General features: G+C 45.1%; 1 protein-coding gene across 2 annotated transcripts in view; it reads left to right on the top strand.

Annotated features, from left to right (window-relative positions):
- The window catches only part of LOC124555251, a 532173-nt gene that overhangs the window by 429792 nt on the left and 89060 nt on the right, over positions 1-13321 (top strand). For both annotated transcript variants that reach the window (XM_047129116.1, XM_047129115.1), the window contains exon 4: positions 6321-6437. In XM_047129116.1, the coding sequence (XP_046985072.1) occupies positions 6321-6437 (117 nt within the window). The remainder of the gene's footprint in view (positions 1-6320; positions 6438-13321) is intronic.

Raw genomic sequence — 13321 nt, 5'->3', positions numbered from 1 at the left:
ATCCGTTACAGCCATGCGGATAAGATGCCTGTCATCTCGACTGCTAGTGATACGAGGCCGTTGGGATCCATCACGGCGTTCCGTATTACCCTCCTGAACCCACCGATTCCAGATTCTGCTAACAGTCATTGGATCTCGACCAACGCGAGTAGCAATGTCGCGATACGATAAACCGCAATCGCGATAGGCTACAATCCGACCTTTATCAAAGCCGGAAGCGTGATTGTACGCATTTCTCCTCCTTACACGAGGCATCACAACAACGTTTGACCAGGCAACGCCGGTCAACTGCTGTTTGTGTATAAGAAATCGGTTGGAAACCTTCCTCATGTCAGCACGTTGTAGGTGTCGCCACCGGCTCCAGCCTTGTGTGAATTCTCTGAAAAGGTAATCATTTACATATCACAGCATCTTCTTCCTGTCGGTTAAATTTCGCGTCTGTAGCACCTCATCTTCGTGGTGTAGCAATTTTAATGGCCAGTAGTGTAGTTAGTTTGGTGTTTCATGGATCATTTGTATGATTGATCGTAACGGTGTGGAATAAGTCACTTTACACATTCACGTTACATATTCATATGCAAATATGGTTACATGCTGACCATTTATAATTATTTTTTTTAAAATTCAGTTATGAGTTATTATTTGCTAGCCACCACCTTTTGCACATTGCATAAATAGAAATTTGCCTGCGGGATAGAAAGAGTTGTGAATGAGAAACTTTTTCAGTTTGTTTTCAAATTTAACTTTCTTGTATGTCACACATTTTATATCATTCGGTAAGTGATCAAAAAATTTGGGAGCAGCATTGTGAATCCCTTTTTCTTCTCAAGACAACGTTAATGTGGAGTAATGACTGTCATTTTCTTTCTGGAATTGTTATTACGTATATTATTGTTCATTTTGAACCGCAGTAGATTATATACAACCAACTTCTTGAGGGAATAAATATACTATGGGTAGTCAAAATACCTAATTCCTTAAACAGATATTCACAAGATGATTGTGCTTGAGCACTACATATTATTCATACAGCACGTTTTTGGGCTACCTTAAAGATGAGTTACCTCAGAACATTATTCCACATGACATTACTGAATGAAATTACGGAATATATTTCAACTTACTGATATGTGCTTTCCCATATTTGCATTGGTTGGAAATGAAAATGGGGTTGAACTAAGTTGTTTCGAAGTTCCAAATGTATTTCTTCCAGTTTAAATGTTCATCAGTGTGGTGACTCGAGTTGACTACGTCATGGAAATCCCTGATACACTTTAGTAATTGTGAATGTTGGACTAAATACTGGAAAACATTGTAAGTACACCTTCTACATGGACGTAAATAAAAATAAATCATATACAATGTTGATAAACCGAATTTTGACTGGTTTGTTTACATCCAATATGGATTAAGCTGTTTACGTGAGAGCTTAAATTACGGGGATCGAATTTGGACTAATAATGTCACAAACTGTTGTACATTCAGTGGTCCTCCATGCACTATTGATCTTTTGTGTCAGAAATACACCATTGAAAACTTCGCGACCCACTTTGGGTAGAATGCTGGTCAAACGCAGATGCTGTCGTCGCTAACGATAATTGGACGGTTTTGCATGAAGGCTCTATCAAGCCACTAACAATGGTTCTCACACCACTAGAAATTAAAGTTAGCTTCTATGGGATATGTAAGCTGAAAACTGATCAGAGTGGTTCTAGGAATACTACAGCGGAGCAGGCAGTTGTACTCGTGAAGCCGTCCTTTCGACTTTAGAGGATGGGAATCTTCAAGGGTTGTTTCGATATTACAAGTGTTATGGTATCGGACAAACGTCATGAGGCCATAATCCTGGTAGTTAGTACGGTATTGTGTAAATTGTCGCTGATACTGTAAATATAAGTCATATTGCGTTACAACTTGCAAGTGGTCCACTAGTTTTCCTGTAAATGTCAGTCGATAGTGAGTTCCTTTAACACGTTCACGCCGGCGTGTACCGTCGGTGGCTCACGCTAGACCCTCTCACCGTGTGGCGTGTACCACTGGTGGCTCACGCTCGACTCTACACATTATGCTACCAGCTGTATGAGAACCTACGATGTATTACCTATAAGCCAGGCACAACGAACAGCTGTGAATACAATTTTGTGTGCCCCTTCAACGAGAGAGCATTCTCATAATTTGTGGTTAATTTTGGGCCAAATTATTTTAGGTGCTTTTTCGTTGTTTTAAAAGGCTGGACTTCTACCAGTTTCAAAATAAAAGGTCGATATATTAAAATAGCAGCCTAGAGCGTTTGAATATGATGATTGTCCTACATTAGCCGAACGGTCTAAGGCGCTGCAGTCATGGATTGTGCGGCTGGTCCCGGCGGAGGTTCGAGTCCTCCCTCGGGCATGGATGTGTGTGTTTGTCCTTAGGATAATTTAGGTTAAGTAATGTGTAAGCTTTGGGACTGATGACCTCAGCAGTTAAGTCCCATACGATTTCACACATATTTGAACATTTTGATTGTCCTACGACGAGAAACAGAAAAAGCAGCACAGCCAGCTGAAGGAAAGCATGAATATGCCCGCTGCCCCACAGCGAGAAACACAATTCTCAGCGCCGGCGTGAACATGTTAAAGGTGAAAAGGAGTCAATCTTTAATCAAAAATGGCTCTGAGCACTATGGGACTTAACAGCTGAGGTCATCAGTCCCTTAGAACTTAGAACTACTTAAACCTAACTAACCTAAGGACATCACACACATCCATGCCCGAGGCAGGATTCGAACCTGCGACCGTAGCGGTCGCACGGTTCCAGACTGTAGCGAGTAGAACCGCTCGGCCACCCGGGCCGGCTAATCTTTAATCCTTAAGCGTCCATTCCAAGTGGTGGAATACTACAACAGGGTAACCGTCCATTCATATGACAATAACTATCCAAACTTAGATGGGAACACTATTGGATTTCAAACAACGGCCTGGTTATTACGTTCAACCGAAATGAACTCTTTCGCTAAGTAAGCTCGGGTGAATAGTTTCACGAGCAAGCTACTTTCACTCAAACATTCGGAACCAACCTGTGAAAGTAAAGAGAACAATAAATAAATATGTGGTGGGTCATTCATCAGGTGGGGACATTACAACATTACAAAATGGTTCAAATGGCACTAAGCACTATGGAACTTAACATCTGAGGTCATCAGTCCCCTTCACTTAGAACTACTTAAACCTAACTAACCTAAAGACATAACACACATCCAAGCCCGAGGCAGGATTCGATCCTGCGACCGTAGCAGCAGCGCGGTTCTAGACTGAAGCGCCTAGAGCCACTCGGCCACAGCGGCCGGCGGGGACATTACATTTGTTAGTATTTTAGAGGATTAGTTTATGCAGGGGCTCTTGCCCTTGTTTAATTTGCATAAACACCACTAACAATTGAAATAAAATCCTTCAGTACATTACATAAACACTCACTGAAGTCATAAATAGCGCGGAGCAACAAGCTTGGCACATTGCGCTGAGGAAATAAGAGGAACCCCACCTCGGTTCAAATGGTTCAAATGGCTCTGAGCACTATGGGCTCAACTGCTGTGGTCATAAGTCCCCTAGAACTTAGAACTACTTAAACCTAAGGACATCACACACATCCATGCCCGAGGCAGGATTCGAACCTGCGACCGTAGCGGTCGTGCGGTTCCACACTGTAGCGCCTTTAACCGCTCGGCCACTCCGGCCGGCTCCACCTCGGTACTTAAATATCTCTCATAAAGATGGTTCTCAGGGTTTGATGTCAAATGAATAACTAGGCAAGGTATGTTCCCATGTGTTAAAAGTGTCTCATTGAATAGAAGATATGTTTTATGCGTTACTAATACCTGTAATCTCTTTAATATAAGTCATTCACGAAGCGGTTCAAAAGACTACGAAACTTTAATAATATACACCTTGTCTTCACTTTTCGTCTGGAATATTGCTAGTAATTTATTACATTTATTTTCATTAGAAAGGCCCAGCCGTTGATGCAATGTCCGATAATGCAGGTAACATTTGACACAGACTGTAAGTATCCTGTTCATCACTCACATCTTTCTCCATAATGAGTCTCTTAGTAAAGTCTTTCATATCAACGGCTCAAAAAATTGGCAATCTCACTCCAACGTACAGGGTGGTTGTAACTAGACTTTCGCTACATGAGAGGGCGCCCATGGAAAACGAGGGATTGCAGGACAATGAAACTTTGTGGAAACATTTGTAGAGACATTCGGAAGAGAAATAACGAATAAACCATTGAAAGAAACACATTTTAATATCCACCTGAAAGGGTTATATTTGTTGTTAACTGCGTACCACGTTTACGTTCCATGTTACAAACGTTTCTCAAAGTTACCACCATCTGAATCCACGACACCACACTAGAGGTAACATTTCACAACTGTTCACAGCACTTTTCGTTCGCCCCGGTAGCTGAGCGGTCAGCGCGACAGAATGTCAATTCTAAGGGCCTGGGTTCGATTCCCGGCTGGGTCGGAGATTTTCTCCGCTCAGAGACTGGGTGTTGTGTTGTCCTAATCATCATTATTTCATCCTCATCGACGCCCCAGTCGCCGAAGTGGCGTCAAATCGAAAGACTTGCACCCGGCGAACGGTCTACCCGACGGGAGGCCCTAGTCACACGACATTAATTATTAAACAGCACTTTTCGAGCGGTGGACCATGGAATGTAGAACTGTCGTAACACAGCTTGTGCGCTGTGCACAACTGGCCGTCGCCTCTCCCAGGAAAAATTCTCAAATCGCCACTTAATTCGAGTTTCCGAACCATGCTCTTCAACCCCGATGCGGAAAGAGGACCTCTCCGTATTCCTTTAATGCGTCGATACTCGCGAGTACTATTGCTGTTGTTTTGGTAAAACAACTTTACGAATAAGGACCTGCTCGTCTTGTCCAGACCCATGCTGACTGTCTGCAGCTGTAATGCACACTGATGCTTGTGTTTCACTCCTGAGTCACTGTACAGGTACCGGCGCCTGACAGCAAGTCATGACACACTACTAACAACGCCGGCCGCGGTGGTCTAGCGGTTCTAGGCGCTCAGTCCGGAACCGCGCGACTGCTACGGTCGCAGGTTCGAATCCTGCCTCTGGCATGGATGTGTGTGATGTCCTTAGGTTAGTTAGGTTTAAGTAGTTCTAAGTTCTAGGGGACTGATGACCACAGATGTTAAGGCCCATAGTGGTCAGAGCCACTTGAACCATTTTGAACTACTAACAACGCAAATCCTGCAGCGTACGTTCTGGACATCATTCCCTTATAGTTGGGTACACATACGGTAAATAGTTTTCCGTCTACACTGACCCAAGTAGCGAAAGTTTAATTACAACCACTCTGTAATACGTCCCGAGGTCGTGAGTGCTTACGGAATGGAGAAGAGTACTTAGGAACTAATGACAGAATATGTGATAGAACAAAATGATTTACCTCCTAGCTGTGCAGTTAGCTTTGGTGGCAAGCAATATCACAGTACAGCTGAGTAATGTATGAAAACTGCTACCAGAGCTTAGTAAAAGATAAGAGTATCACGAAGGCAACACAATTAAATTAAGAAGTAACATTTGTTACGCAGCGGTGTAGCATTTTATCCGTCCTGATTGTGTGATGTATGTGGGATGCAGCCTCTCCCAATAGCGAATGATTCATCATATTAATCTGCACTGTTCTCTACTGTTGGCGGACTTGCATTTATTGGTAAGTAAAACAACTAACTTCTGCAGCTGCTGATGCCTTGAATAATACCCCGTCGCTGAGGCGAGGAGATGTTTTATTTTCCGGATGTTAGTCTTCTCCCTTTGTAGCAGGTGCTGCCACCTGGACCGAGGCAGTAAATAAGCACGGTAACGAGTACATAAGTAAACGTTTAAAAGAAAGGAAATAAAACAGGGAAATAAGCGAACTGAAAGCTACGCCCACTTAAAATTACGATTTTTTTTGTTCAAAGAAGTTCACGTTGTATTATTTTGCTTTGTCTTGTAAATGACTATTTCTTTTTAAACTGGTGTTGGCCTTAGTTCTGTCTTCAAGATCCTCCACGACAAGCTCGTAGTAAAACTTTCGTTCTCCGTAAAATGTATCTAGCTGAAAAGTTCTTTTTCAGGCTGTGTAATGCTGTATTTCTTCCTTGTTTAGTATTTTTGTATACTTACGTACAAAACCATTGCTGTTTCATCGCTCGATGGGGACATAGAAACCTAAAGGTTATTTTGCATAGCTTTAAATCATAGAATGGTATTTAATATTATAGGAATCTCTGTGTTCCGCTAACGGTGGTTTTTCGTTCTTGCAGCGCAGATTGGCGAAGAAGTAATTCCAAATGAGCGGTGCGGTTTGGTGAATGTTCCTGAAGAGCAATACGTGTACACGAACGGCTACGTGGACCATGGGAACATGTATTACATGAATGGTGAGTACCTAAATTAACATTACTATTAGTTACGTCTACATGTATTGTGTGTGTATTATTGTGTATTAAACTGGGGACCATACACGACGGAGAGGATTCGTCCTGCCGTAGCCCTCAGTGGTTCACAACCCCACAACAGACCATAGCAGTCCACCCACCCCAACGCCGCCCCACACCGAACCCATGGTTATTGTGCGGATTGGACAGCAGTGAAACCCCCTGCCCCCTCCCCGGGAACGTCTCATACCGAACGAGTGTAATCCCAAATGTCTGAATGGTAGAGTAATGATGATGTACGCGTATTCAAATACAGAGATATGCGAACATGCAGAATACGGCGCTGCGGTCGGCAGCACCTATATAAGAATGGCTCTGAGCACTATGGGACTTAACATCTATGGTCATCAGACCCCTAGAACTTAGAACTACTTAAACCTAACTAACCTAAGGACAGCACACAACACCCAGTCATCACGAGGCAGAGAAAATCCCTGACACCGCCGGGAATCGAACCCGGGAACCCGGGCGCGGGAAGCGAGAACGCTACCGCACGACCACGAGCTGCGGACCCCTATATAAGACAAAAGTGTCTGGCACAGTTGTTAGACCGGTTACTGCTGCTAAAATGGCAGGTTAGCAAGATCTGAGTGAGTTTGAACGAGGCGTTGTAGTAGGCGCACGAGCGATGGGACACAGCATCTCCGAGGACGAGGGGATTTTCCCGTACGACCATTTCACGAGTGCACCGTGAATATCAGGAATCCGGTAAAACATCAAATCTCCGACATCGCTGTGGCCGGAAAACGATCCTGCAAGAACCGGACCAGCGATGACTGAAGAGAATCGTTCAACGTGACAGAAGTGCAACCCTTCCGAAAATTGCTGCAGATTTCAAAGCTGGGCCATCAACAAGTGTCAGCGTGCAAACCATTCAACGAAAAATCATCGATATGGGTTTTAGGAGCCGAAGGCTCACTGGTGTATCCTCGATGACTGCACGACACAAAGCCTTACGCCTCACCTGGTCCGTCAACACCGACATTGGACTGTTGATGACTGGATATATGTTGCCTGGTCGGACGAGTTTCGTTTCATATTGTGTCGAGCGGATGGACGTGAACGGGTACGGAGACAACCTCATGAATCCGTGGACCCTGCCTGTCAGCTGGTGGATGTTCTGTAATAATGTGCAGTTAGAATGATATGGGACCCTTGATACGTCTAGATACGACTCTGACAGGTGACACGTACGTAAGCATCCTGTGTTATCACCTGCATCCTTTCATGTCCATTGTGCATTCCGACGGACTTGGACAATTCCAGCAGGACAATGCGACACCCACACGGCCAGAATTGCTACAGAGTGGCTCCAGGAACACTCTTTTGAGTTTAAACACTTCCGCTGGCCACCATATTCCCCAGACATGATCTTTATTGAGCATATCTCGAATGCCTAGCAACGCATTGTTCAGAAAGGATCTCCACCCCATCGTACTCTTACGGATTTATGGATTCATCGTGTCAGTTGCTTCCAGCACTACTTCAGATATTAGTCGAGTCCATGCTACGTCGTGTTGCGGCACTTCTGCGTGCTAGCGGGGGCGCTACACGGATATCCGGCAGGAGTAACAGTTTCTTCGACTCTTCAGTGGATATTGACGCCATCGCATGTAATCTTGAAGAGCTCCGTCAGGTTTAGTGGTTGTAGCACGTGAATACAACTGACAGCGGAACCAAGCAGAGACTGCCATTTGTGATATTTTTTCCAACTCCGTGGCTCATCGATTAAGAGTACGTTGTGACAGCGGGAAAGACTAGGCGCGTACTCTCAACACCCCTCCCTCTTCGTTTCTAGCGGTTACTAATACGAGAAGAGCCATTAGGCAGACAGATCTGAGTGCCTTGTTTCGAGCTGCATTTTCTAGAGCAGCCTGTCCGCAGCTTGTGGTGTAGTGGCTAGCGTTGCTGCCTCTGGATCACGAGGTCCCGGTTCAAAAATGGTTCAAATGGCTCTGAGCACTATGGGACTTAACATCGATGGTCATCAGTCCCCTAGAACTTAGAACTACTTAAACCTAACTAACCTAAGGACATCACACAACACCCAGCCATCACGAGGCAGAGAAAATCCCTGACCCCGCCGGGAATCGAACCCGGGAACCCGGGCGTGGGAAGCGAGAACGCTACCGCACGACCACGAGATGCGGGCGGGGTCCCGGGTTCGATTCCCTACTGGGTTGGGGATTTTCTCTGCCTGGGGATTGGGTGTTTGTGTTGTCCTCATCATTTCGTCGTCATCATCATCATTCGTGACAGTGACTAGATTGGATTGTGTAAAAAAAATTGGACAGTGTAAAACTTGGGACTTTGTACGGGCGCTGATGACCGCGCAGTTGAGCGCCCCAGAAATCAAATGTCATCATCATCATCTAAAGCAGCCGCAATTCAAACAGCTGAGAAATCCTTCGACTGAACTGGAGTATTCCCGTTCAAATCGGATGTCTCCACAGCAGAAGACTTTGCTCTATCAGAAATCACTGAGAGAGCCGAATTTCTAACAACTCAAAGGAGATTAACAGGAGCCCACGAACAACTGCTGCTCCTCAGTGACAGATGATTTACTGTGCAGTCACCAAGGAAAAACCAAGAACGTAACTCAAATGAAGTTCAGAGGGCTGATATACGAAAAGGCGTAGGCCTATCCAGTATTTACCCACTGCCAAAATATAATCGATCCACAACAAAGAAGAAAGTGTCAAAAAAATCCGAGAAAAATGCATTCTGAGATGAACAAGCTAAATCTGACAAAACCAAGAAGAGACAAAGCAACAGTACCAACAACGCAGAATCTCTAGGGCTAATCTGGAGTTCATCTTCAGGAACAACCTGGTCCAAATCCAAGGTGGGATCTGATGTTTTGAATTACGCAGAGTGTGGTGAAGTCTACCGGGAGACTATCGTGGAAGACTGGATGAAGTGTGGTAATGACTCCCAAAGGTGACATGAAGAATTCACCGGTTATGAAAGACAAGGTGAATTTTCTTGTGATATATGTTAGTGCACACGCTTTGACTAAGTGTCTTCTACTCTTACCAGACGAAGCGGCTAGGAGTACGAACGAAAATCATCTTACATATGTTGATATTTAAGGTTTATGTAAAAGGTTAGGCAGCTGCAACTGATGTGTGTTGTTCCCAAATAGCAATAATTTCTTATACGAAAAGTTCGTTTTAATCTTCTCATCTACTGGGTATGAGCGGTTAAATTCTAAGTGCGTACTCTTTCCCGACTTTCCCCTACTTCTGGAACCATTGAGACCTGCCCCCCCCCCCCCCCTCCGACCCAACCTGTCCAATTGCAAATGGCGCCTGAGCGGAGCGATAGTAAGTAAAGCTTTATATTAGCTCGAGTGAGCATCTCTATAATGCACTCGAGCCGACCAAACGATCATGTTACGAAACGCGCCTCTCTTCGTTGGATCTTCTCTCAGTCCTCTACTAGTCTTACATGCAAGGGTCCCAGAGTGATAGGCAATACTCAAGAATCGGTCGGACAGGTGTTTTGTAAACCACTTCTTTCGTTACATTTTCTTAAGTTTCTCCCTACCAATATAAGTTTGACATCTGGTTTTCCTAACATTTAACTTTCTTGGCAAATTCACCAGCAATGCTCAGAAAATGATTGTTAAATACTGTGCATATATCTGATTTACCAGTAACAGAAATATTGTTACTACGAACTGACTTTATATCGTCGACCTTGTGCTGCTAACCAGACATTTCTTTCGCAACTGATCATATGGTTTTAATTTTATCCTTTGAATTAGCTTTTCTATTTGCAAACCACATACTCTTTACCTTCCTAATAACATTTTTAAGCACCTTACAGTACTGTTTGTAATGGGCTACTGTGGCTTGTTGTGACTACTTCTAACATTTTGATATAATTCCCGCTTTGTTCTACATGATAGCCTTATCCCATTAATCAGCCACCCGGGCTTCCTATAACTGGTAGTAGCCCATTTAGAATGTTCTAATGGAAAGCAACTCTATAAGAGCATGAGAAATGTGTTAAGGAAAGCATTATATACTCCTGGAAATTGAAATAAGAACACCGTGAATTCATTGTCCCAGGAAGGGGAAACTTTATTGACACATTCCTGGGGTCAGATACATCACATGATCACACTGACAGAACCACAGGCACGTAGACACAGGCAACAGAGCATGCACAATGTCGGCACTAGTACAGTGTATATCCACCTTTTGCAGCAATGCAGGCTGCTATTCTCCCATGGAGACGATCGTAGAGATGCTGGATGTAGTCCTGTGGAACGGCTTGCCATGCCATTTCCACCTGGCGCCTCAGTTGGACCAGCGTTCGTGCTGGACGTGCAGACCGCGTGAGACGACGCTTCATCCAGTCCCAAACATGCTCAATGGGGGACAGATCCGGAGATCTTGCTGGCCAGGGTAGTTAACTTACACCTTCTAGAGCACGTTGGGTGGCACGGGATACATGCGGACGTGCATTGTCCTGTTGGAACAGCAAGTTCCCTTGCCGGTCTACGAATGGTAGAACGATGGGTTCGATGACGGTTTGGATGTACCGTGCACCATTCAGTGTCCCCTCGACGATCACCAGTGGTGTACGGCCAGTGTAGGAGATCGCTCCCCACACCATGATGCCGGGTGTTGGCCCTGTGTGCCTCGGTCGTATGCAGTCCTGATTGTGGCGCTCACCTGCACGGCGCCAAACACGCATACGACCATCATTGGCACCAAGGCAGAAGCGACTCTCATCGCTGAAGACGACACGTCTCCATTCGTCCCTCCATTCACGCCTGTCGCGACACCACTGGAGGTGGGCTGCACGATGTTGGGTGTGAGCGGAATACGGCCTAACGGTGTGCGGGACCGTAGCCCAGCTTCATGGAGACGGTTGCGAATGGTCCTCGCCGATACCCCAGGAGCAACAGTGTCCCTAATTTGCTGGGAAGTGGCGGTGCGGTCCCCTACGGCACTGCGTAGGATCCTACGGTCTTGGCGTGCATCCGTGCGTCGCTGCGGTCCGGTCCCAGGTCGACGGGCACGTGCACCTTCCGCCGACCACTGGCGACAACATCGATGTACTGTGGAGACCTCACGCCCCACGTGTTGAGCAATTCGGCGGTACGTCCACCCGGCCTCCCGCATGCCCACTATACGCCCTCGCTCAAAGTCCGTCAACTGCACATACGGTTCACGTCCACGCTGTCGCGGTATGCTACCAGTGTTAAAGACTGCGATGGAGCTCCGTATGCCACGGCAAACTGGCTGACACTGACGGCGGCGGTGCACAAATGCTGCGCAGCTAGCGCCATTCGACGGCCAACACCGCGGTTCCTGGTGTGTCCGCTGTGCCGTGCGTGTGATCATTGCTTGTACAGCCCTCTCGCAGTGTCCGGAGCAAGTATGGTGGGTCTGACTCACCGGTGTCAATGTGTTCTTTTTTCCATTTCCAGGAGTGTATGTTAACGGCACTACAAATATCCTGCCACTCTTGTTCCTTGACAAGGGTTAAAAAACTCTCTATTGCTGTTGGATTAACTTCCCTACACAGTTTGTAACTATATGTGACATTTGTTTGAGTACAAAAGCATTTTAGTGTTAAAATTTGTGCATCATGGTCTGAAAGGCCATTCACCCTTTTGCTAACAAATGCCCATCTAGTAATGAAGAATGATTAAAAATATTGTCTATGGCTGTGCTACTGTTCCCCTGCACCCTAGTTGGAAAAAAGACAATCTGCATCAAATCATATGAATTTAGGAGATCTACCAACATCCGTTTTCTCGCACCATCATATACAAAATTTATATTGAAGTCACCACATATAACTAATTTCTGGTACTTCCTATGAAGTGAATCAAGAACAGTCTCTAGCTTCAGTAGAAATGTTCTGAAATCAGAGTTAGATGACCAATAAGCGACAATAATTCGAAGTTTAGTTTCACTAAATTCAACTGCCCCTGCACAACATTCAAATATCTGTTCAGTGCAGTGCCGTGATACATCTATGGACTCAGACGGAACACTGTTTTTTACATACATGGCCATTCCTCCACCCCTCAAGGAACTCCTTGAAAAACAGCCAGCCAATCTGTATCCTGGTAAAGAATGCCTCTGAATTGTCAAATTATTTAAGTGGTACTCCGAAATACCAATAATTTCAGTGTCAACATCTATAAGCAGTTCACTAACATTGAAGGATGCTTCTGAATTTTTTTCCGTTTGCAGTCAACATCTTCGTCCTCAGCACTGAATATTTAATGTTGACTACGCAGATACTCAACAGTGTTTGCCCTATCACTCCTGATAAGCAAAAATTACCCGTCGTCGTAGATGCTATCACTGCCTTAGGGGCCGAGCGGTTCTAGGCGCTTCAGTCCGGAACCGCGCTGCTGCTACGGTCGCAGGTTCGAATCCTGCCTCGGGCATGTATGTGTGTGATGTCCATGGGTTAGTTAGGTTTAAGTAGTTCTAAGTCTAGGGGACTGATGACCTCAGATGTTAAGTCTCATTGTGCTTGGAGCCATTTTTGAACTGCCTTGTGACCACTGATACCTTTCTCTACGTTAACGATTCACGAATTGATTTTCTATCCGATCGAAGCAGTTTTCGGAGAGGACATTCAAAATAATGTCACGAGACCACTTTTCTGTACCTAATACTATCTAGGTATTATTACCTTTAGGAAGCGGTACTAATTATGAGACTTTACCAAGGATGTTCCTGCAGTTTAGTGACGTCATAGTAACTTTCTTTCCCGATGTGCGAGATCGAGTATTCTTTGAGAAGGGCTCATGTATGTTCTGTTTCGGCAGGCAATTCGTGACGCGGCGG

This window comes from Schistocerca americana, chromosome X (assembly GCF_021461395.2).
Source record: "Schistocerca americana isolate TAMUIC-IGC-003095 chromosome X, iqSchAmer2.1, whole genome shotgun sequence".
Taxonomy (NCBI): domain Eukaryota; kingdom Metazoa; phylum Arthropoda; class Insecta; order Orthoptera; family Acrididae; genus Schistocerca; species Schistocerca americana.
Note: the sequence above shows the minus strand (reverse complement) of the source record. Positions and strands in the feature narration are given on the sequence as shown.